This window comes from Balaenoptera musculus, chromosome 13 (genome assembly GCF_009873245.2).
Source record: "Balaenoptera musculus isolate JJ_BM4_2016_0621 chromosome 13, mBalMus1.pri.v3, whole genome shotgun sequence".
NCBI lineage: Eukaryota > Metazoa > Chordata > Mammalia > Artiodactyla > Balaenopteridae > Balaenoptera > Balaenoptera musculus.
Genome location: NC_045797.1, coordinates 2837010 through 2862492, shown reverse-complemented (window position 1 = coordinate 2862492; position 25483 = coordinate 2837010). Strand labels below are relative to the sequence as shown.

The following is a 25483-nucleotide window of genomic DNA, read 5'->3' as shown; positions in this document are numbered from 1 at the left end:
ACCTTGGGGTTGAAATATCAAGCTGAACCTCTTGGAATTTATCATCAGCCTGGCATCTGTGCTCAGCAGTAGAGCCTCTGAATTCAAAACAGGACTGTTTCCTGGCTCAGAACTCCAGCTCCAAATTCCTTAGGCTCAAAACTGATGGGAAAACAGATCTTCAGCATTCTTCTGATTTAGAAATCACTCAAACTGACAACAGATAAGAAATTGACAAGGAGATGCGAAACCCTTCATTTACATAGCTGTCTCTTTTTTCCTTCTACATAGTAAAGAACAGAGCATCCTTAACCTTGATTTTCTCACTTCTCTCAGTTTAAAGCACAGCCCATAACATTAATTAAAGTGTGTGTGTGAGCTGGAGGGTACAAGTTATATTTCATATGCTGTACCACATGGCATTCTAGAAGAGCTGTACAATTTTTAGGTGTGTTTTTTTCCCAACTTGCTATGTATGCAGCCCTGCACACTATGCACAGTCTCGCCTAGACTTCATGCAGAAACTCCACAATAACAACCTAAAAGGCAACGCAGCGGATAGAACAGATGCTGAGGGCGCTGGAGGCTTAAACATTTAGGTAGATGGAGGTAAGTTTCTGCCTGGAGAATGCTGGGGCTGGAAAGGGCATCTAAGATTATCTGGTACAATCCTTTTACTTCACAGGTAAGGCCTGCAGAAGGTGGGTCCAACAACTAGTAAGGGGTAACCCCAAGTATTTCTTATGATTCTAAGTTTTCTACTACACCAGGGCCATATCTCTTTGAGATACAAATATAAGTTAGGTCTTTTCCAAAGGGGGGAAAAAAAAAGATGATCTGCATATCTACACACACCAATGTTTGCATATAAATTCAGGAGGGTCACAGAGCCTCTGAAGTCTGCCTCTGGATGTTACCGGGCCCATGGTCCCCAGGTTAAGAACTCCTATATCTGAAGAAGCAAGTTTTCTAAGTAGAAAGTGCTACTTTCAACCCCTTTCAAAACTTATCTCCTCTAGAATAGAAACTAGAGTTAATGATGTAATCGATAAAATTCAGGGAGACAGCAATCCCAACAACTCAAATAGATGAATTAAGCCCTAATCAATATTTCCATATTTCTAACATGTGTAAAGTAAAAAAAAAAATGCCTAAGAGAAATTTAAACCTACACGTATTTTACTACCGATTTCACATATGGACGTGGAATATCGTTTCTCCTAATATGGAGATGGCTCAGCAGTATTTAAATGATTCCTTATTCCAAGTCATGTAAATATGCACCAGATGTATCTTTTGTAAATGTTATGTTTTTCAACTTCTCAGCATTTGCAAGTAGTTGAAAGCTATGTCAAGCATGCTTTAATGGGGCATAAAAGTGTATTGTATTCAAAGAGATGGCACAGCTCTGTAATAGGTGAAAATACAAATGTTGTCAATGGATGCATTTTCATTTTATTGATTTACACTGCATAATAGCATGCCCTGTAATCTCCTTTCCATGCAAGTTCTGTATCAATTGAAATATAACTAGATATTTAAAAATCATGCTTACATTAATGGATTCTCAGGATGACAGAAAATTCAAAACACAGAATTTTATGACTAGAAGGCAACTCAGAGATCAAGTAAATCCCATGCCCTGATTTAATAGACGAGAAACTGAGACCAGAAAGGTGGCATGAGGGAACCACGTCGCTAACCTACTTGTGGCTTTGTGCATGAATTTATACACCCCTGAAGATATGGAACCTTACTGAGTTCTTTATACTACCTGCCTCTTGACTACCTAAACAAAAAATAGAAGGAACAGCAAAACATATATCACTTATTGATTTCCTGCGACTTACTGGGAAGAAGCAGACGTGATCTATATTTTGCAAAGTGTCAAATTATCTTATGGGAAGTAAACATAGGAAGTAAAATGCCAATTGCTAGCATTAAAAATTGTCAAAGAATATCATAACACTTTTTCTCCAATATAAAATCCTAACGGACCCAAGATTAGCTTTTTTATTTTTAAAACAAAAGATACCGTAGTGAATTCTTTTCAGAACATTTTCTTGGAGGTTAAATATTATATCAAAGATGTTTAGGAAATACATTCAAGTCAGATGTAGTTGATAGTTCATCTTGAAAAGAGTGCCTTTTTAAAATAAAAGTTAACATAGATTGATAGCTTATTGTAAAACTCTTTTTTTATTCTTTTTCTCTTTTTTTGCTGTGGAGAAAGCAAACCCTATCTCACGCCATGCCTTTCTGACATCACTAAGCAGAGTAAGCATTTGAGGGCATATATCAGTGTATGTTGACTTCACCTGGCTCATCTTCCCCAAATTAGTTTCGCCTGTCACATATTTTTATAAACTGCCTCAAATTCTTTCTTGGAATGAGGCAGCATATTAATTAACTCATAACTAATTAATAACTTGGTGAAAGTCATTTTCTAAAAGCCAAGTGACCTTTTCACTTTGACCTTTACAGATAGCATCTTGCCCTTTGGAGACCAGCGGCAGCAAGGAAGATTTCATTTCGAATGAAATCATTGCGGAGCTCTTTTCAACCTTGATGTCACGGTCACAGGTGGAGCACCGGTGTTTCTCAGGGTTCCACAGCCGACTCTATTTCCTCTTGGACCCCAGACAAAACCCCATCTTTTCCCTCTCGCCGGGGAACCAGGCTTGCACACTCTGCTCCGTGGTCCAGATTCAAGGCGCTCCCCGGGGGGGCACAGAGTCCAGCCTCGCTGATTGATCCCGGGCTCGCCTGAAACAGCTCCTTTGTCTCCGAACGATGCCGGATCTGTGAGAGGGTTAAAGACAGTGGCTCTGCCTGTAGCGGCAAGGCATCAGCATGGTCCCTGCGAAGGTGTTTACGGGCTGAGCAGAGAGAGAAGCAGAACCAGCCAGCGTGGCCCCGCAAGCTCCTCCATCAGCCTGGAAGAAGAGACATCTCCGGACTCAGAGCCAACATCGCGTTTAGGGATGGCGCTTCCCATCAGCAGGTTACCCTCCTCCCCAGGGTGCTCGGATACAGAGAAACAGACACACTGCTGTTGTCTATTTAGTGCAAGGTTTATAGATACACACTCATGCGCCTTAACTTGCCATACCTCAGTGTTAAAGGAGCATCCAAACCAAATTGTAATACTCATTTCTGGTGAATCCGTGAAGCCTTATGGAACCTTATTCTGCCCTCATGATCACGGAGGGCTGGGAGACGGGGCTCACTATGGTACTAGTGTACACAGAGGTCCCAAGAGCCTTTACCATCCTGGTTTTGACGTGAGACTGCTGGGGACGCTGCACTCACAGATGTCACAGGACTGCTTTGCAAGCAAGCAGAGAGGTGGCCCTAAAGAGGGGACATCTGGGGATCTCCAAGAAGGGGAGAAAGCAGCAGGGTTCCAGAATTTGCAAAGCAGTAAAGCATCGCTGGTAAAAGCACCTTGTCTCCAAGAGATGTGACCAAAGTTCAGAACTGGGTACCACCACTCCGGGACCTTGGGCAGGTAACTTAGCCCCTGGAAGCCTCGGTTGGCTCATTTGTCCAACTGGGATACAGGCTGCATTTCAAGGGGTGTTTAGAGGCTTAACTAGGACAAGGCACGCAAGGTGCATGTTTCGATACCTGGTACCTGGTAAGTCCTTAGTGAAATGTGGTTGTTATTATTACTGTTGTTGTCATAGAAATTCTCTTCTGAGTCTTCATGCTTGAAAACGAGAAAAGATTCGCTTGGAAGAGCTCACCTTTTCTCATCTTCCCAAACTCAGAGATCGAACACAAGCTGCTGAGTCCTGGTGGACCATCCACCCTCCAGCCCATGCAGAGGGGTTCAAAACGGAAAAGAGAGAAGAGGGGAGAGAGAAGAGGGTGGCCAGGGCCCGGGTTAGAATCCACTGTTTCCCATCAGCAACAGCCTTGGAGTCCAGCCGCCTGCATCCCCAAGCGTGGCTACCTCGCTCCCATGACAAAGCCCAGGCGACGGTGGCAAGACCATTTTCAGAAGGACAGAAGGACCTCATAGGTTGACATTCTCCCTGGTCGCCCTCCCAGTTTACTGGGAGGACAATGGAATCCCGGCTGTTTCCGTTTTCTGAGGGCAAGAGGGGAAACCCCATCAAACCTGAAGCGCTGGTACCCAGGGGCCTGTCGGGGGTTGGGCGTGGGAGAGTCTGTACCTCCAGCGGGTGCACGGCGCATGCTCCATAAAGACCACACCCTCGCGCAAATTGACTGCCAACGATGGTTTCTCCAGCATCACCCAGCCCGCTGCCACCCCAGCCCTCCTAAGTTTCTCCGATGCCTTGGGAAACCAATTCAATGCTTCCCTACCCCCACTGTATACCTATAACATCTTTAAAGCATAAGGCTTGGCACAAGAAAATTTAAAAATAGACAACTCTACATTTGATGCTAAATGCATGTATCCCTTAGGAAAATGTATAGGAAACTTTTTCCCCCTCTCCACGAAAACCAACTTAGCTTTTAACCAGTGCCACTGAATTGACTCAGACTGCAAGCTAAAATCAGCTCACGGACACAGCCAAAGCCGGTCCGGCATTGACTTCTAAGAGCCGGAGGGCAGAGTGCATGTGTGACTGTGTCCGGTTTCCTATGAACATGAGCAACTTACTTTACTTCTACTGCAGCAGGTCTCACACACACACACACACACACACTCACACCCCACTTTAGAGCTGGGTCTGGTGGGCTGGTCCTGTTTAACAGAGAGGGGTGAGCTCTGTGTAGACTGAGGAAGGTAGAAAAGTGAGGACGTGCTCCAGCCCACGCTCTTCGAAGGGTAATTCATGTTGTTGCCATTGATTTTTCGTTGTCCACTGATTTTACTTCCAGGGCAGCTCACCACACCGGGCCTAGAGCCTCACAAATGAGACCTTTCCTTCTCGCAAACACAATGGTTGCTAATGTATCCAATTCACCAACGTCAGTACTTCACAACAGCACTATTTTCAAGATGCTTTTATATTTATTAGAAACGATATTTTTTTAAGTCACATCAAAACTCTTTTGATGGCTTGGGTTTTTTCTTTTGTTTTTTTTTTTCCTTTTTTTAAGGACCCTGCATTTGGGGTTAAGGGCAGTAAACAGTAGCCAGTCCTGATTGGCCAACAGCTGCTTCTTTATGGGAACCTTACTTGCCAAGTAGCTGGACAGCAATACCCGTTTGGTATTCATGGGAAGTACTTGCTGAACAATAATGACAATAATTGCCTCTGATTCTTGTGTTTACAACACTGCCAAAGTATCATTAGGGCCTTATTTATAGATAATAATGCTTATTAATCACAAGTATTTGAATTTTGGAATGTATTAGATTAATATTCTTTTGTACCTCAGTTCTGTACTAATGCTGTGAAAGACATTTACTGAATGCAACTCATTGGGAATGCTTATTTTGAGCTGCAAAATAATGTGTGTAATTTGCAGGTGAAAGATAAAGAAATTACATGGCTACCTCTGAACAGCCTCTACCATGATCAATGGCCAACATGGAAAATTAGGCCTTAACTCTAAAATGAGAAAAAAGGAAGCAAAATAGATATCCCTAGAGGTATTATTTCCAAAAAATCTTGTAAATTCTTATGACAGGAGAACTTCCCAATAATAAGCCTATTATCTTGTTTTGCCATAAATCTTCAGTGGATGGCATTATTTTATTGAAAAGGGTCTGGGGTGAGAAATAATGAGTGATTCCGTAACAATTCCACATTGTGGAAGTTTTTGGAGGCTCAAGGAAAAAATAGGGTAGTACGACTAATAATGGTAAATAGCAAAAGTACAATCTTAGGTTTAACTGCCCAGTTGTTAAATATCCTTCATTCACTTATTCATTACATTTTTCTAGATGTTTACTTTCTGTGCAAGCAAACATTAAAGCTCTAAGTATTTCCCTATTTTTAGGTGCATCTAGAAATAGGAATCATGAAAAATTTCAAAAGATGATCACACTTTTTCATAATTTCTGTTAGTGTAATAAAACAACTTTATAAATAAATATAAAGCATTACTCACCTATAGTTTTCACCTGGCCACTCCCTCTTGTTATTACAGCAAATATGAAATCAGCAATATTTTTTATCTGGCATACATTTCATTTGTTCTTGGAGTAGCTTATGTGTTAGAACAATATTTCAGTTGTTTAATTAGATGAATGCAAAATGTAGTGACATAATTTTCCAGAAATTTTTGAGAAAGTAAGCAAAGCTCATTAATATAGATTCTAGGTGCCATTTTTAAAATAATATTTGCAACTAGATATCTTTTTAAAAATCTCCTGTAATTAAGGTTTGCTAATGTTCTATAAACTAAACCCGAATCTTATCCTACTCTACCAAAGACTACTTTAAAATAGTCTATAGACCTAATTACCAACTACAATACATAACATTGTCCTCTCATATTTTTGTCCCACACAGAAGGTAAAGGGACTGCACCTTTGAATTCAAATTACACAGAGAAAATTGTCCTCCCTAAAAGACCCTTGAAAATGTGTTCAGCAGATGTTTCCAAGTCAGAGCGTACAAGATTCTAATTCATTAAATGTATAATGCTAACATTTTAATCCATTGCTAAATGTAAATAACTTTAGCAATCCCAGTTGGACTATTTAACATTAATTTAAAGTAGTTTATAATATGTGTGTGTCTCCTCTCATGGGGCTAAGTAGAAAGGTGAACAATTATCTAATAACTTCAATCAATGCACTCAGCCAAACCTGGAAAGTCAACCCCCTCCACTCTCTTTATTTATATCTAGTAACTGCCTCACCTGGAGGTCCATTCAGGTGTGTGTTCCATCGGTACAATGAGGAATCAAGCAAGATCTTCTATAATTTGTTGCTAGCTTACAAATTTAATCACTATAGATAGCCAATCTAGACGGTTCAAATTTCACTCTCTCTCGCTCTCTTTTTTTTTTTTTTTTCTTAATAGCTAGGCAGAAGGAAGAGCAGCAATGCCTGAATTCTTCAAATAATTAATTAAATTCTCTGATTTATTTTGCCTTTGGTAGACATTGCCTGGTTCTCTCTTTAAAAGATGCTAGCAGTTGGATGAGGAAAGAAAATAAATGTTTTGAGAGAGCACAGATATATCTCACCTCGATGTGTGTCACTAATAGTGTCTAAACAGTGAGGCTGAGTACCTGAAATCCCCCTGGGGGTCGCTCAGACCCTCACTAAAGCAGCCTCACCCAACTGCTTACAGACTTAAAAAAAAGGCGGGGGAGAAAAGGCAGAGAGGGAGGGAGGGAGGGAGGAGAGGAGAGAGGAAGAAAATGGTTAGTCTATGAAGCTGGAGTTTAAATTTATTAAGAAGATAATTCACTGTGAAACTGGTTTCACAGAGTAACTTGCTCTCCACCAACATCCGAGCAATTTTCTAACAGCCTGGTTGGCTATGAAACTTGATATCTGTCAACATTTTATAGTTGCCCTGAGTTAATAAGCTTTTTCCCTTCTTTTCTGTAACTGACAAATTTTTTAAAAATTGGATCTTGGATGCCTACATTCTAGGGAGTTTTATTTGCTATATTATAGTTCTGTCTGCTTTTCGGCCACGGAACACCAAAGTATTTATTCTTACAAATCTTTCTATATATGTAACTTGAGCTTACTAAAACAGTCCTTTACTCACTTCATTAATTAAATCGACAGAGAATATTCTTTTACATTTTGGAGTGAATGACTCTTTATCCAAATTTTTGAATACACGTTGTGCAATTTTAGATCATTATATAGCCTATGTCTCCTTCTATCATACCACACCATCAGATAGAAAACTTTCTAAAATAAAAGACTAACTTATTTTTACAGTTGATTTTAAACCCCATCTAGAGTAAAATGTTTTTACTTCTTTCCAAGTAATATTCTTTTTTAAAAAATTTTTCATTTGTGGTTATTTCCATCATTTTAACTTTAATTTTTTTAAGAAATTAAAAAACAAACCTCAAAAAGCACTTGGGCTAAACTGATTTTTATTTTCACAAGCTCATCACTAATATTTAGACACCACCGATGAGTCATCAGTCTTTGAAATACTCTGAAATAAACAAGCAATAAATTACACGTGGGAATAAATGCCATCATAAACACCGTATATGTTTTTCAGTAAAGAAATACACATTGACATAAACATAGGAAAGCCCACAAAATATTTTGTAATATCAGTAAAAATAACTCTCATTACATGAGAGAGCTCCTTCTATCACGGTCTTCAAGAAAATTTCAAAACTTTATCATTTTGATTCTTTTTATCAATGAGGACAAATAACTTTTCAAGCATAACCTTCAGGTATAATATTTCTTTACATTTGCTCAGCGCGAACAGGCATTTGGATTCTTGCCAATGTATTCATTTTAACTGTAATTCTTATTTCAACCAAAAAAAAAGTCTTTGAAAATGCAAAGATTCAAAATACTATCTAAAATGAGGCAAATAAGTAAGATGTCATCCCATATGACACAAATCATTTCAAGGATAAACATATGCCTCCAACTTGCTTTTCCATTTCGAATTATCACTAGACTACCAAATGTCTTTTAATGACATAAAGGCCCACAGAATTAAACTACTTAAAAAATGTTTTCTTTACAGCAGAATGGAAAATAAAACTAATGCTCTTTTTCATTGTGTGCCGAATTGAATTTTTGTTCTAAGACAACAGTATTTAATTTGCAGGGGAAAAAAAAGATGAGAAGTACCTGAATTTAGATAGAATGTTTATATTTTAAATTCTAACGTATGGTGCCCTTTTTTATTTTATGTAAAATGAGTCGTTTATCGTATTTTTAAACGGAGCATGCTGAAAATATTAATACTGTGCATGGATTTTTTTTAACTGACTCCTGTGGTGTCATCTACAGCTGGCATAATTCAGATTTCAAAAGAAATTTTGAAATTTTTTTCAATAGGCATAAGATTTACTCACTCTTCCTCTTATTTTAGGACTATCTGTTATAGAATGTATTGTTAATCGTTTAAGTTTGGTATAGTACACATGGGCATGTTATATGCAAATGTATTCAGTTGGGGTATGTATATATTTTGTTATGTTATGTACATAAACATCTACCCTCGTGCATATGTATATTTACATCATGTATAAATATGTGTATATTACCAAAGGGTCCTATACTGAAGGAGGAGGAGAAGCTTCCAAGGGACTGCCATACAATATTTTAGTTAACTGTTAACTGAGGCTGTTTTCTACGAAAGTAATTAGGTTTCCTTTTTTTCACAGTCCCAAAGGTGGGTGTTTATAGACATGGTTTACTTATTACTGTTTTCCAAAAGGCTAGTTTTTTAATCTTATGTCAACATATGCTTTAAATAAATTAGTGGTGCCCCCCCCCCCCTTCACCTTGCCCTTCTCTTAGGAAGGCCTATGGGCAAACAGCTTGATAAATAATTCAAAGAAAAGCTGAACTTTGAATCCAAAAACTAAAGCTCATCCTGTTAAACATTGACATTTTACCATTAACCTTCTTGACCAAAATTTAGCTGTCTATACATTATCTTATGAAAAGGAGTGATGGAAATAGTATCAAGATACTGGCTGGTGAGGGTCTCTTGAGGTGAGTGTGAGTAAATTTTACTCAGAGCCTTTCTCCAGAACAGGAGGTCTTATAGTGAATTGTGGCTAAGAGTTAAACCACATAACGTCCATCTAAATCCAAGAAGCAAAGACATATATACCAATGGTGTTTCCAAATTAGTGAAAATCCCCAGATGCAAACATTAGGACAAAAAGAGGACACTGAAAGTATTTATAAAGTTTATTTTTAGGATCCTCTGAAAGTCACGTTATCAAAACTACAGTTGGGCAATTGGGTTCATATTTTCAGTGATGGAGAGAAATATTTAGCCTTTTTCTGAATTCTCCCTGCCCTGTGTTCCCCCTTCACACTTGAACAATTTGGATAGGCTAGTTAATGTTGTAAGAAGGAGGAATTTCATTGGGCCCAAGTTTCCTTCTATTAGTCTGCTTTCCTCTTTTCTAATAAGAGATAACTGACAGCCCTGTTTTGTATGAAATTATGAAAATCAGAGATTGGAGGAAAGGAGAGTCATTATTTCAGAACTGAAAAGATGTGGGTGTCTGCACTCCCCGCCCCCCCCCCCGAAAAAAATTCCCATCACTGGAAAGGAGCCCGCAAACTGGCTGGCTGGTCAGCTAAAGAGACCCCCAAAAGTGATTTTCAACTGGTTCCTACCTCCACCCTATGCCTCCAAAAATAATAAAAACAACCTCCACGCGAGCCCCTTTGAAGGCCAAGACCGAGAGGAAGCAGATACACAAGCCCCTGAAACGTGGCTTCCCAGTGGGTGAAATCCCGTCTCAAGGGCAGGCAGGAGCCTGGAAAGGCTCTCGGTCGCATTTCTCAGCGGACACGGTCCCTTTCGGCTCACCCTCGCTCACGTGAGTCCGGGGGTCCGTGAACATGCCGGGACCCCAAGAGGGATCTCTCTGGGGCTCAGAGGGGATGGAAGGCGGAGGAAGGAGACGCCCGCGTGGGGGGCGGGGGGGCTGGCAGATTCAGATCTCACGGCTGCACCAGAGCATCGTTCACCGCCTCCTGCCCTGCCCTGCGCGCGCACCGCACTCCCACGCACGCCGCCCTCGCACACACCACACACACACAGCACCACGCACACCGCACCTGCACACACGCACAGACACACCGCTCCAAGCCGGTCTCCTTGCCGCTCCGCAGGGGAGCCCCTCCCGGCGCCCGGCCCTGCCCCGCGAGCGGACAGCGAGGCTCCCGGGACTCCGGAGTCCGCGGGCCGGGAACGAGGCGCGCGGCCGCCGACTCCGGCCGGGGTTGCCCGGCGCCGACCCGAGAGGGGTCGGGAGCGGGGAGGAAGGGCCAGGGAGGGGTGACCCGGCGCGACCCCCCACCCCACCCCCGCTCTCCTGCCGCCCTCCTGCGCCCTCCTCCAGCCGGCTCTCCCCCCGCCCCTCCGCCGGCAGCTCGCGTGCGGGGGGGGGGGGGGGGGTGGGGCGGCTGGCTGTGCGCGTGCGCGCGGGCCGGGCGCGGCCGTGGGCAGCGCGGGGAACCCACGCGGCCCGGCCACCGGCGGGCGGCGCGGTGGCTCCTCCGGCGCCGGCCTGCAGGGGGCGCCGCGCTCGCGGGGCCGCGGCCTCGGGCGCGGAGGAGGGGCCGCGAGGCCGGCGCGGAAGCGGTCTCGGCCGCGCGTCTCTGGAAGGTCGCGCGGAGTCTGGAGGCTGGTGCTCGCCCGCAGGACGGGGACGGCGCTTTCCCGCTTGTCACCAGCTAGTCCGCTCTCGTGTTCCGCGGCCGGAGGGGGACGGGAGCTGGCCGGGGAGGTCTCCTCCTGGCCGGTGGGCTTTGCCTGCCTGCTCGGAGCTCTGGGTGGGGAGGAGAGCTCTTCTTCTCTAGTGCACGGCCGCGCCGGGCATCGGAAAGTTTCCTACCAGCTGGGGGACGGAGGCGGACCAAGTGCGAGCCTGCTTACAGGCTGGGACGACCTGAAAGTACCAGAAGTGTCGCCGGCCAGCCGCGCCCCCGGCTTCCCCAGCAGTCACCCCCTTTCCTGTTCGGGCGGGCCCTGGGCCGGGGGCCGGGGAGACCTGGCAGTCCCGCCGCCCGCCCGATGGGCTTCGCGCCGCCACCCACGGGGACTGCCCGCCCTGCAGCTTCGCTCGAGGAGGACGGTGGAGCCACGATCCCAGAGGAACAGAGTCCGCGTCCTCGCAGGGCACCGAGGGGTCTCGATCCGGCCCAGGGCCTCTGCAAATACTCCAGAGGGGCGCCCGGGCCAAGAGTACCCTTGGAATAGAACCTCGGACTCCGGGGTGTCCACGTCCCTTTCTCACTTCAGAAGTTCACCTGAGCTTGGGGTGGTGACTGTCCCCCGTCCCGATCGATACGGACCCAGCAACCAAGGCCAAAGGTGTGCAGATTTTTTTGTTTAAGACCCACATCATATAAACGTGAGATTTTTTACCAGGCAGCACAGATTACTTAAAGCGTACCATTTCTCCGCGATCCAATTTTATTAGGATTTACTCTCATTTGTGCTCGGCTTCTCTGGGGAAATAATGCTTTGATTAATGTAATCCTGGCCCGGGATCCGCCACATGCCCCTCGCCCCTCTCCCAAGAGAAAGGGCCTGTTTGACAAACAATAACAGAGCAGCAACTCTTGCAATCTGCCCACACCTTTGGGGGTGGCTAGGGAGAGGGTGACACACGATCCCACGCCGTTTGCTAAAGGCAAGGGTGAGAGGAGGGAGCGGGCTGTGCGAGGGACGAACTTTCCAGACGCGGAGCCGCGGGCCCCGAGGCGCGGGGGCTCCAAGGGAGGGCCCCGGTGGGGTGCGCGCCCGCCCGCTGGTCGCTCCGGCCGTCTGCTTCTTTGTCCCCAGCCACAGGCCTCGGCGACGGGGATCTGCGCGCTCCCCGTGGGCAGCCCCCGGACCCAGGGCGCGTCCACAGCGCCCACGCGCGGTCCCAAAGCACCTCGAGAGCAGATCTTGGGGGAGAACCGGGCACCGACCCGAGGCGCCCCGCAGCCGCCAAAACCTTGGCCAGAAACCTGGAACGCGGGGCCAGATTCAGCGGCTCTCCTCCCGCATCGATGCCTGCGCCCCTCCAGCCGTGCACACTCGGACACAATGCGGATCCGCCGCGAGCCGCGCTCGCCCCTGCGGCAGGCGGAGAGCGGGCGCCCCTTTCCCGCTCCCCCTCCTCCCGCGCCGCCCGGCCCCCGCCCCGAAGGAGAACAGCTCAATTACGAAAAGAGCGAAGGCAGGAAATCCCAGGCTCCAAGGCGCCCGCCGACGCTCCTCTGGTCCCCGTCCCCGTCGCCCCGTCCCCCGCCCCCAGCTTCCCCAGCTCGGGGCGGGGGGCGGGGGGCGGCGGGGCGAGGGGTCCTGCCCTGCTCCGCCAGAACAAAGCCCGCCGCGGGAGCCCGCGGCCGCGCACCGAGCCGGTGACAAAGGCGGGCGGGCGGCGCCGAGCTCCACGGCCGCGCTCCGCCGGCGGCGGGCGGGAAGGAGGCCTGGAAGGTGGGGTGCGATGCGCACCGGCTGTTCCTGGGCTGCGGCATCTCGCCGCCTTGTCCCCGGTGCCCGGTTAGGGTGACTCAGCGTTTCCCTCGTCGCTGGTCCGCACCCCGTCTGGTCTCTCTCCCCTTTGTGCCTCTGGCCCCGCGCTCCTCGCTCTCTCCCTGCTTTCTCCTCCACCTCACTCCTCCTCCTTTACTCCCTCTCCCCTGGCCTTTTTGCTTTTAATCGCTTTCCATTTTTCTTTTTCTCCTAGAAAAGCAATGCTAATTCGACTTCTGAAGGCCGCTCTGGGTGTTCAGATAACAGTCTCAAAGTCCTTGCCGGGCAGTGTGTACGGAGAAAAGGGGAGCAATGGGTCCTCTTCATTTTATTATGCAAATTGTGCTCTCAGTAAAATAAAACGCAGTCTACGGAAGCAGAGCTCGGCCCTGGGACCCCCAGAAGCCGCCGCCTATTCGAGAGAAGCCGCTTCGGAGGGCCGCAAACCACAGCAGGGGCCAGGCAGGGGGACCCTGCGGCTGCGGAAGAGAGACCCCCCCCCCCAAAGCAAACCTTTCTAGGGAACGTCCCAATGTGACTTCCTAACCCTGGATAGGAATCGCTTGCTGGACCCTAGCACTGACATCCCAGTGTTTTCGAATTTTGGAGACTTGAATAGTCAATGTTTTTCCAAGTGAAGTTTTACTTGTTTCTGCGATGTGAATTTCAAATAAAGGGAACAGAGCCTAAGCCATTTGGACAACAGACGCCTTGACTTCTGGAGGTTTTTTTGCACCCTGATATAATACTAAATTAAGAGCTGAGGGCTGTCCAACACCACTGTAAGCTTGGGATCCTCCCCTTGGGCTTTGTTGAGAAACCAGACTCCCTACCTGAAATCTGGGGGGAGGAGGTGGGCCTTCAAAGCTATAATCAGACACAGAACTTTTAACTGGGGACTAACGAGCCCCAGTTGCATGAAGCTACGATGAACAAGGTCATTTAGTTCTACCGCCAAAAGTCTCTTTGCCAGATATTTTAGTGCTGGAATTTTATTGCTGCAAACCACAGAGTATCCGAAGTATCAGTTATCTGTGAATATTGGTACTGGATTTTAAAAGTGAGCAGAATAGCCACCCTTGAAGACCCCCTAAGGCTGACAGTCCAGGGCGAGCCTAGGGAGGGGGCAGGGCAGTGAAGTGGGAGCTTCAGCATCAACAGGAGAAAAGACACCACAGAAGCATCACTGGGGGGAAATGCCCAAAAGAGCAGCCTTCAGCCTGATGAGCTGCAATCTGCACCCAGCTCCTCAGACAATAGCTAAATTCAAGTGTTAAAAAAAAATGTAAAAAAACAAAAAAAACAAACAAACAAAAACCAGAGGCACTAAAGTACAAGAATTGCTTTCTGGTGTGCTACAAAGACATCCATCAGGAGGCTACCTGGTTCCAACCCAGAAAGGAGAAACTATACAGGGAATCTGGGGGGTTCTGGGCAGGGCGTGTCCTCAAGGAAGAGAGGAGAGTTCATTCTGTTAGGGCCACAGGCTCAAAAATATCCAACCACCCCTCTGGCAAAGCTGAGTTAATATTTTGTTTTTAAAAACACAGACACAAAAACACCAAGTTGACCTTGGAATATTTTTCTAGCTAGACATACCCACATGTTTTTGTTAATAAATCATCATCATCACTCTGGTCAATCAGCTGGGTTCTCTGTTACCTAGCCCTGTGAATTTAAATTCCAAGAAGACCACTGTTGGTGGGGGGAGGTGAAGGGGGACAGGCAAGAATAGTCCATCACATTGTGTCAGCCACGGCTTCCCTAGCGATTGGTAGCTTTCATTACCAGACTGGTCAGGTGCACGAATGCAGCTACAGTGAGCAAACCGTTGGAAATGGGTTGTTTTTAAAGCATACACTTGATTACCAACTTATCATGCCTTCTTAATTTAGATTCCACAATCTGAGATGGTCTGTAGTTTAAAGCTGTCCTATAAGCATCAGAAGTAAAGCTTCTTACTTGAGGGTGAGAAATCACAAGTGTCTGAATTTATCATTGCTCCTTGCAGCCCATCTAAGAGAACTAACTGCTTGCTCCTTTCCTGCAGATCAGATAAATCAGTTATCAAAGTGATACAAAGAACTAGGAGGAACCACCGGGACACTTCCAAAAACTTAGCAAGACCAAGAAACAACCCACCCACCGCCAAGCCAGATGACAAATACTCATTTCCACCCAAAAGCCACCACTGAAGAGCCCTTTCTTTGGATCTAGCACACAGTGTGGATTGTGAGTACGCAACACATTTTAATTTGTAAATGCTAACGGCAAATGTGCTTCTGCACTGCCACGATACCGGACGGAGCACCTTATCATTCTCAAATGGAAGCAAATGAGTAAATACCCAGTTTGTATTTTGTGCATCTGACCCAGGTAATGTTCTTCATTCTCTCTTTTGGCAAAAGCAATTTCACCATCCCCAACAATTTAAAGTCTGTAGCTTTGCCCAGCTCTTTGGATCTTAATTCATACCCAGTTTGATTGTTTCCACCTCCAAATCATTACAGAATGCTAACGCGGTCTCTATAATATGCCAGTTCTCAAATTAACTTGTTGCTTTACCCAGAATTATTATTTTCTATTTCCTTTACTCGAGGTAACCTAAGATTGTAGATATCATGAGTAGCAAGCTTTTTTTTTCTTCCAGGTTTTTTTTTTAAGTAACTTTACAGAAAAGGAACATACGAAGCAGCCAAGATAGTAACCATCCCAGATCTCATGAAAAGTGATACCAAAAAGTACGCTCCCAATAGGTACAATTATTGCTTAACTATTATTTTACAAAATGCCTGGCTGAACAGAAAAGTGCCCTTTCTCCTGAATAATTTTAAAATGCATTTAGCAGCCCAGGGCCTGCCAAGTAACCTAGAGCTTTGAGGCATTGGTCTAGTGCGTGTGGATCTCCCCCAGAAGTCTTTTGTCTGAAATGTCCGGAGAGCTGAAGAAAAAGCCATGTTTGGGTTCAAATTACACGGTTTCTTCCATTTCCCACTTTGTGTTATTCGCACAGACCTGACAGTACATTTCCTGACTCTAAATGTGAGAGCTCCTGGATAAAAATCATGGAATTAATATGTTTTTTAAAGTGTCTCCTCTGCATACGTTATTCCCATAATCTTTCAGCCCTCCTAGATGAAATACCACTTAAATCCAAACCTTGACTTTTTCAAGTTAGTTTCAAAGCAAAACTTCTGGCTGGAACCTGGCTGGCTTGGAGTAGAGTTCGAAAGGATAAGATGTCTTTCCCGCTCCTCCAGAGGGACGGTAGAGCCTCCAGCCCGGGGCCCTTCCTGCAGGCTCGGTGGCAATACTCACAGGTGTGGGGAGCCGCTGAACAACGGAAGCCAGCTCCCCACTTCCAGCCACTCATGGCTTCCCTTCCTTAGGCTCTCCAAATCTCCTTGGGAAAACTGTTAGTGACAAACTGACTAATTCCTCAGAACCGGGCAGGATTTGCCCTTCACTATTTTAGGAAATTTTCCACGTATCTTTTCATCCTTCCCCACAATAAAGTTCAGTCTTCCTTGGCTGTATCTAAAAATCTCTGAGGCGGAAAGCCTGTGCTCTCTTGAAACTTTTCTGCAACTGTGTTAGGTCATACTGTGCCAAAAAGTTTCAAGCCCACAGTGACCTCTCAGGGATGGCTATTTTGTATTTTCCCTTTTCCCTAACAAGCCTTTCAAGGATAAATCCAAAATCTTTCTACAGCCAGAGGAGGTATGAAGAATTAAAGGAGCCATTAAATATCAAATGGAGTAAAGGAGATCCAGGATGCCTTGACTGAGTCTCCAGGAGCTGGATTTTTATTTAGAAGTCAAAGCCTGCATCAAGTTGAAGAATGTTCACTATTTAGTAGATAATATCTTTAGAATGTATTTTTCTCTTCTTGACTGTTTCCCAACCCGAAAGCCAGCTTCTGAGGGAGCTTACTACATACCCCTAATAATTTTGTAAAGTGTTTTTGCTTTCACAGCCCAACTCTGTTTTCCAGACTTACATCCACTCTGCGGAAAGAAATGGAGGAATACTTTTCTGAACTGTTTTTCTTTCGGGGCCATTTCACAGAAGGGGTTGGGTGGGAGATGGGGGGGACTCACTGCCCTATTTTAAGGCGCAGTGCTCTGCAATGAATTCACTCCTCGTTGTGAATATGCATAGAAAGGTAGGGGCATTTGTTCCTTTGGCAAGTTTGGAAGAGCAGATTTGCTTTTGAAACAGCTGCATTTTACATGGTACCTGCTAAGACGAGTCAGTGCGCCCCCTGCTGACAAGCCAAGAGTGCGACTCCCGAGCACTTGCAAAGTTTATTTTGTTCAGTAAACCGTGTCATATAAAATTAACAACAACCAATAAAATTAGCTTATATGTTTCAACTGTAAAAGTCCAAAACAAAATAAAGCTAGTTTTGGTGGCGCTAGAAATCTCTATCTCGGCTTCTTCTCTTTGGCTGAGCCAAGGTCCTTTTATCTAAAGCCCAGTGCACAAACATATAGCTTAATGTGACCAGTGTTCTTCCTTTTCTTTTTCTCTCTATGGCAACCAATATGCTCTGCTCAGAAATGTTCCCCATCAAGGAAACAAATGATCTTCAGGGAGCAGCTCTATATGGCATCTGGTCCAATGGAGCACAGAGAGTTAACCTCAGTCAAAAGCGACGCTGCCAGGCACGCAAAACAAGGAGCGGAAAACTGGCGATTCTTACCCCCTCCCCAAGTGAAACCTCTTCCTCCTTCCTGACAAACCATTTCATTGATTTGGCATCAACTGTTTCCAAAGAAATTACAAATTTCAAATTGCAAGGTGTTCCGGAGACAAAAGTGCAATAATATTCCAGCTATTTGATTCTCACCCCCTCACCACCCCAGACGTGACTTCCTCTAAAAAGAACAAAACCAAGAACCTTTTAGAATCCTCTCCAGCCCATTTCACTACAGTAAGTAAGGTTCTCACATGGGCTTGGACTTGGCCTAGCTATTTCCTCCAGCCGTATTTCTCAAATTAACTGCACCTAGCAAGCAAGGCACCCTTAATTGTTACAAAACCCAGGGACAGTGGCGAGAGTCGGGGGGGGGGTGAGGGGTCAAGGCCGGCCGTCAAAAATAGAAAACAAAGTAAAACACTATGCCACGCTAAAGCTCCAGCATCCTTTGGGAATAAAGTGTAAGGTGTCCTGGTTAGTTTTGATTGATCACCCTCTTTCTGATGGCCTTTCACTACCGAGCTGGGAGACTGCAGCTTGCGGCCAGCTCCCCAGACGCGGCCTTAACCAGGGGGGCACCGACTTCCTGCCACTTCTTCCTCCCCTGCCTCCTTCTTCTGCAGCTCTCTGCCCTCCCTTTGCCAAGCCCCCCTCCCTCACTCCATCCCCCTGCTCCCAGCAGGAATCCCTCACCCCAATCCCAGGCAGGCACACGTAGTTCAACACATCAGCATTGGCTACAGAAAGGGGGTTTCTTTCCCTCTAGTCCTGATTCTCTAGAAAAAAGAAACCCCAAAGCAAGAAATATTTATAATACTGCGTGCTTCGTCATCACTTCTTTTTCTAGGGCCTTTATATTTCCCTGACAATCAACAATTAAAATTAATATCACTCTCCTCCTCCTCCCCCCCCCAAAAAAATAAGTAAAGTGCCTTGCCGTGGGGAGCTTTGGAATGAGGCCATCGTTTTATGTAATATTTTAGCAGGGTTGGGTTTTTTTAACTCTCCCCCCAACACTCTTTCCCTTCCTTCCTTCGAAACAGTTTGCCCTCTCTTGTCCCAAGCGCTGGAAACAAGCTCCCAAACCTACAAAAGCATAAATAAACCGGAAAGGAGGGGCAGAAAAGAGAAAGCAGGGAAAGAAAATGAAAAACACTTACCGAGCAAACTTCCAAGGTTAGATTTTAAAATAAATGAAGATGTTTCATTTAAAAATAAATAAATAAGGTGACTGGGGTGGGGGGAGGCATATTCTCAACTCCCCAGAAGCGGTGCTTCCTTAGTCTTGCCTTTCCAGCGACTCCTCTAAGCCCAGCTCTCCACTAGTCTATTATTTTCACCAAAATATATGAAAATGTATGCAAATGAAAATCAGCACTAACTGTTCTCCCCTTGTTATATACTTTGGATTTTTTTTTTTTCCAGACAAAACAATCACACTCGGCAAAGGGAGGGGACGGATGGGTGGGGCTGGGGAGCGACTGGAGAACTAAGTACGCGAAGGGGGAGGACGAAGGGGACAGAGCTCGGAACAGAAGTGTATTTCTGATTTCGAGGAGCACGGCGTTTTGGGGGGCTTCCCGTACGCGCACACACACCCTCCTTGAAAAGAAAGTGGATGTGTGTAAAGTGGATAGCAGAAGCGCTATCACGTTTCATCAGGCCACCTGAGACTGCTTTTGAAAGCGTGTACTGTGAAATTCATAGCAGTAATTTAGACAAAATCCTCACTGTATATTAATGAAAGGGGCCCCATGGCTCTGTTCCTATCCTCCCCATTCAGTGTAAACAAAACCACGAGACTCTCTCGGTTTTTGAGCCGGATCCAAGCAAAATCGGCAGGAAAGGAAAACATGGGGTGCTGGCACCGACTATTCAAACGTCTGCACCTGGAGATCTCAGATTTATTCAATGAAATCTGTGTTCCATCTTTCATATATACATATACGCATACATAAATATAAAAAGGATCCTTAGGGGGACGCACAGGGAAAAATCCGTTCTGTCTGGGGTTTGGTTACCGCCGCCGTTCAGGTCTATACCTTCGCAATAATGGAATCACTAAAACCTACCTACGAGGGCATCTCTCCCCCCGGCACGCAGGAGCTGGACCAGATCCTACACAAATGCTACGCGCCCACTGTTCATCTCGAGATCTCGCAAGGGCTGCGTGTCTGCGACTGGGCTGGAGAGCTCCGGCTCTGAGTACCCCTAACTGCGCTCAGCAGAGGAATTATTCGCGGGAGAAGGGCAGCCCCGAGCACCCCGGCGGCTCCGCGTCTGCGTCCGGGGCGGCGGGCAGGGCCGGCGCAGCGCGGCCGGGTGCGGGGTGCAAGCACACGCACACTCATTAGGGACGATGTATTTACTGAATGTCCTAGTCGGGTTAGTTCATTGGAAATCCCCGAGGAGGGTTCAATTTGCCCTTGTTTTCGTGGCCACTTTCTCTTTTTTCTTGGTTCGCTGAGGCTCCTCTGTGCAGCGTTTCCGCTCGGCCGCTTCCCCCACCCCCTCTTCTCCCGCCCACCCCGCGCGCTCCCCCTCCCGGCCCCCTTAACTCTTTCCGCCGGGCTGGGCTGAGAACGCGCTCAGCGCCGCCCGCCGCAGACCCTCCGAGGCCAGAGAGAAAGAGAAAGCCCCAGCGTGCCCAGGAATAGCGAGCAGGCGAAACACGACTAATAACGACCGCACCGAAATAAAGAAATACACACACGCACCCGCACACAGTGTGAGCGGTGGAGGGCGCGGCGGGCGGATCCGCTTCCTTAGGCCGCTCCCGCTGCCGCAGGCTCCCCGACGCCTTTGGAGGGCGGGGGGGGGAAGGTCAGCCGAGCGCTCCGCCGCCCGGCACCCCGGGACTCTCAAGGGCACGCGCGCTCCTCGCCGGAATCCCGGCGGAGGGGGCGGGGGAAGGGAGAGGCGGGGGTGGGGAGCGCGCTGCAGCCTGCGGTCCTTCTCGCACGCGCGGGCCCCGCGCTGGTCCCGGGCTGCAGGTTTCCCAGACTATGGCATCCGAGAACTTAAACAAAGGGGGCCGCCGCCGGCGCGAAGCAGCTGCGGAAAGTTGCGGTGGCGGATTTCCAAGGAGCGCGGCCGCTACCCAGGCTCTCGTCGCCGCCAGCTCCCCCTTCCCACCCCCGCCGAGGCGGGGACGGGGGCCGGCTGGTGGAGGAGCAAGGAAACTTTGAAACCACTGGGGACACATCTGCCTATAGGTATTGGCGTGAATGGCGCATCCGTGCCGGGCGCGTTACCGATCTCTGGGATGGGGTGGGGGGCGGGGAGGACGGCAGCACAACGCGGTACCAGGTGGAGTGGGTAGGTTGCTGTTTTTCATGATTTTCCCCTCTACGTTCTCCTTCGGATCCCCGCCCGCCCGCCCCCCCTCCTTTCCCTTTCTTCCCGCCCCCTCCCCCTCCCAGACTTATTGAGATGCCCAGAGCCACGGAGGGAAAGCCTACGTCTCGGCCGGACACTAAGAGTTAAGATGTGGCGGAGGGGGTGGCGGAGGAGGGGCGGGGAGGAGAAAGTGGCGAACCGGAGGGAGGCGGCGGGGGGAGGGGGGGGACGACAGATTTCCAGCTTCTACGACGCTCTGCCTAAATTAAAAAGCAACCAATCGGAACGGCCGGAAGGGGGGCCGCGCGTCCTGAGCCAGTCATTCCGGACCTGCCAATCACCCAGCGGGTAGCCAATCAGCGGGGGCCCTGGTGCTCGACTTCCTTGTATTTGGGAAAGTGCAGTGGTGGGTGCGCGCTCGCGGCGGAGGGTAAACATTCGACAGTCCCCGCTCGGAGAGGGAGGGACAGAGAGCGAACTGTCAGATCCGAGCGGGCGGGCGAGAGGGCGAGAGAGCGACAGCGAGAGAGAGAGCAAGAGAGGGAGGGAGGGAGAGGGGAAGAGAGAGGGAGAGCGCGCGAACCAGGGCGCAGAGCGAGCTCCCGCGGCAACTCCGCTCCGGCACGGCCAGCGCCAGCGCCGTCGGGGCAGCCTCCGAGCCGTGCGTCGTGCCACTGGAGTTGGTTGTGTATCAAGGATCCCCTATATGCACACACACACCTCCACCTCCACCAGTGCACTCTTCTTCCTCCTCCTGCAGACCTCTGCTGGGAAAAAAATAAAACACCAACCCCAACCGTCAGCAGCAAGGTAACCGAGAAACTCGACCTCGTTTTTCTCCTGTTCAATTTTTTTCCTTGTTATATTTGTCTCCTAATTTCTACCCAAAAGGAAAGATGTCGCATCAGACTGTGACTGTTGCGAGGAGAATGAAAAAGGACTGTTGTTTCAGAGGCAACCACGAGCTCCGGCAATAGCAACTTCAGAGAAATGCACCAGCGCCAGAAGTTTTCCTAGGACAGAACAAAACTTGAAACGAGAGGACCGGAGGGGGAGAGCAGGAGCCAGCCTCTCCTCTCCGCACGCGAGCAGCCAGCATCACCACGCCTTCAAGGACAAAAAAAAGTTTTACTACTCCAAGGGGAGACGAGTGAGCTGCGTTCCTGAGGAGGCGGCGAGGAGCGGCCGGTCGCCGGTCGTCCACGGTTTGGTCCAGAAGAAAGGAGTGGCTGCTTTCTTTGTTGCCTCCAGCGAAACCTCCACTTAGCAGGTGGACCGAGCCCCGCGCCCCGGCAGAGTCCGCGCTCGCCCGAGGACAGGAGGAGGAGCGCGAGCCGGCGCGCCCGGCCCGGAGCCCCGGCGCAGGCCCGCGCCCCGCCCGGCGAGCCCCGCTGGAGCGAGCCGATCGCGCCGGGGCTGGGGGGCGGCCACGACCCCCCCTGAGGGGGGCGGCCACGGAGCGCGCCCCGCCGAGAATCGAGCCCCCCTCCCCGGAGCGCGGCTCCTGCGGCGGCTGCGGCGGCGGCGGCTGCTGCTGACCAAGGCCGGCCGGCGACCCCCGCGCCCTGCCCAGCGGCCTTGCAGCTGCAGCCGGCGGCCGCGGCTGCGGCGGCGGGGGCGGAGGCGGCGGCGGCGGCGGCGGCGGGGCCGGCGGGGGCCCGGGGCGGGGGCGGAGCGGGGGGAGGCGGGGGGGCGCAGCGGCGGCGGCGGCGGCGGCCGCTGCTGCTGCTGCGGCGGCGGCGGCGGTGGTGGCGGCGGTAGGGTGGCGGGAGCGGAGCGGGATGGCCACGGCGGCCTCTAACCCCTACCTGCCGGGGAACAGCCTGCTAGCGGCCGGCTCCATCGTCCACTCGGACGCGGCGGGGGCTGGCGGCGGCGGGGGCGGCGGCGGCGGCGGCGGGGCGGGCGGCGGCGGCGGCGGCATGCCGCCCGGCAGCGCCGCCGTGACCTCGGGTGCCTACCGGGGGGACCCGGCCTCCGTCAAGATGGTGCAGAGCGACTTCATGCAGGGGGCCATGGCCGCCAGCAACGGCGGCCATATGCTGAGCCACGCGCACCAGTGGGTGACGGCCCTGCCCCACGCCGCCGCCGCCGCCGCGGCCGCCGCCGCCGCCGCCGTGGAGGCGAGCTCGCCGTGGTCCGGCAGCGCCGTGGGAATGGCCGGCAGCCCCCAGCAGCCACCGCCGCCGCCGCCGCCGCCGCCGCCCCAGGGCCCCGACGTGAAGGGCGGCGCGGGGCGCGACGACCTGCACGCGGGCACCGCTCTGCACCACCGCGGGCCGCCGCACCTCGGGCCGCCGCCGCCGCCGCCGCACCAGGGCCACCCCGGGGGCTGGGGGGCCGCCGCCGCCGCCGCCGCCGCTGCCGCCGCCGCCGCCGCCGCCGCGCACCTCCCGTCCATGGCTGGGGGCCAGCAGCCGCCGCCGCAGAGCCTGCTCTACTCGCAGCCCGGGGGCTTCACGGTGAACGGCATGCTGAGCGCGCCCCCGGGGCCGGGCGGCGGCGGTGGAGGCGGCGCGGGCGGCGGCGCCCAGAGCCTGGTGCACCCGGGGCTGGTGCGCGGAGACACCCCCGACCTGGCCGAGCACCACCATCACCACCACCACCACGCGCACGCGCACCCGCCGCACCCGCACCACGCGCAGGGACCCCCGCACCACGGCGGCGGCGGCGGCGGCGCGGGGCCCGGACTCAACAGCCACGACCCGCACTCGGACGAGGACACGCCGACGTCCGACGACCTGGAACAGTTCGCCAAGCAGTTCAAGCAGCGGCGCATCAAGCTGGGCTTCACGCAGGCCGACGTGGGGCTGGCGCTGGGCACCCTGTACGGCAACGTGTTCTCGCAGACCACCATCTGCCGCTTCGAGGCCCTGCAGCTGAGCTTCAAGAATATGTGCAAGCTCAAGCCGCTGCTGAACAAGTGGCTGGAGGAGGCGGACTCGAGCACCGGCAGCCCCACGAGCATCGACAAGATCGCGGCGCAGGGCCGCAAGCGCAAGAAGCGGACCTCCATCGAGGTGAGCGTCAAGGGCGCGCTCGAGAGCCACTTTCTCAAGTGCCCCAAGCCCTCTGCGCAGGAGATCACCAACCTGGCCGACAGCCTGCAGCTCGAGAAGGAGGTGGTGCGGGTCTGGTTCTGCAACCGGCGCCAGAAGGAGAAGCGCATGACGCCGCCCGGGATCCAGCAGCAGACGCCTGACGACGTCTACTCGCAGGTGGGCACCGTGAGCGCCGACACGCCGCCGCCGCACCACGGGCTGCAGACAAGCGTGCAGTGAAGGCCCGGGCGCAGCGCGGAGCGGGCCGCCGCCGCCGTCGCCGCCGCTGTCACGCCGCCGCCGCCGCCGCCGCGGCCGGCCGGGCCGGGCCGCCCTCCCCTCCTCCCAAAGACAGGCCTGCCCGCCCTCGGGGGGAAAGGAGAGGGACGCACCGAGGAGACGTTGTTTGAAGTCCAAGGAAGGAGGGGCGAAACAAACAAACAAACAAAGCCTAGAAATGCCCAGACTGTTTTATATACACGACCGTGGCAAAACCGGAAGAGAAAAGGGGGCGATTGTGAGATCTCGTTTCTACTCTGGTGGGGGCTCGTTTTGGGGGTTTCTTTTTAAAGAAGGGTGAAGATGCCTAGCGCCCCAAAACTGCGCTCGCGAGGCTTTTCCCACCCTGAGAAGTCCTACGGGGCGACGGTGGAGAGCACTTAGCACCTGCCTCGTCCTGTCCTCTTAAAAAAACAAACAAACAAACATTTGTTTAAAAAAAAAAATCCCCCTCCCTCCCACCTCTTCCCTCCAAAGGGCCGCCCCCCGCCCCTCGCCTCGAGAGATCCACCGAAACTTTGTTTCCTGGGAGCGACCAGAAAGCAGGCAGAGGCACCGGGTTTAATCAGGGGTGACTCTGTGCTCCCGGACCCTGTTGTTCTTGTCCATATCAAAGTCATTTGGGGACAAACAAATTGACTATGAAACGGGAAGGAGAAAAAAAAAGAACAATCTCTGGAAAACAAGAAATATATATATATACATATATGTATTCACAGCTTCTGAAATTAACAGACTGATAGCAAAGCCAAAAGAAAAAGAATACGTATCCTCAAAGTAACCTTGGAAATAAAAGCATCTCGAAAGAGCAGAGGAATGGGCGAGGGAGCAGGGGATGTCCAGCGGCCAGTGGGAGAGGCCCCGGCGAATCCGGGCGCGGGCGGGCGGACAGGGCGCGGAGCGAGGCCCGGCATCCAACCCCGGCTTATCGGCTGCCGCTCCGATGGGTGGACGACGCCTAAAGATGCCACCGCTAATATTTTTTTTATTAATATTTTTTATTTTTTATTTCTGGACTGACTCAGATCAAGGGATTTAGAAAGACA

The 25483-nt window shown here is 50.2% G+C and overlaps 2 protein-coding genes across 2 annotated transcripts; both read left to right on the top strand.

Annotated features, from left to right (window-relative positions):
- Positions 1-582: 582 nt before the first annotated feature.
- On the top strand, positions 583-13768 carry LOC118906291 (collagen alpha-1(I) chain-like). Its single transcript, XM_036873759.1, has 4 exons — positions 583-588; positions 10718-10852; positions 10948-11921; positions 13291-13768. The coding sequence occupies exons 1-4, from the start codon at positions 583-585 to the stop codon at positions 13595-13597; spliced, it is 1422 nt and encodes a 473-aa protein (XP_036729654.1). The 3' UTR covers positions 13598-13768.
- Positions 13769-22879: 9111 nt separating this feature from the next.
- On the top strand, positions 22880-24423 carry POU3F3 (POU class 3 homeobox 3). Its single transcript, XM_036873458.1, has one exon. The coding sequence runs from the start codon at positions 22899-22901 to the stop codon at positions 24396-24398; it is 1500 nt and encodes a 499-aa protein (XP_036729353.1). The 5' UTR covers positions 22880-22898; the 3' UTR covers positions 24399-24423.
- Positions 24424-25483: the final 1060 nt, after the last annotated feature.

Coding starts and splice junctions, on each gene's coding strand:
- LOC118906291 (XM_036873759.1), top strand. Junction 10,853..10,947: donor CCGGCGCCGACCCGAGAGGG/GTCGGGAGCGGG, acceptor GCCCTCCTCCAG/CCGGCTCTCCCCCCGCCCCT. Junction 11,922..13,290: donor CCCAGCAACCAAGGCCAAAG/GTGTGCAGATTT, acceptor TTTTTCTCCTAG/AAAAGCAATGCTAATTCGAC.
- POU3F3 (XM_036873458.1), top strand. CDS start 22,899: ATGGCCACGGCGGCCTCTAACCCCTACCTGCCGGGGAACAGCCTGCTA.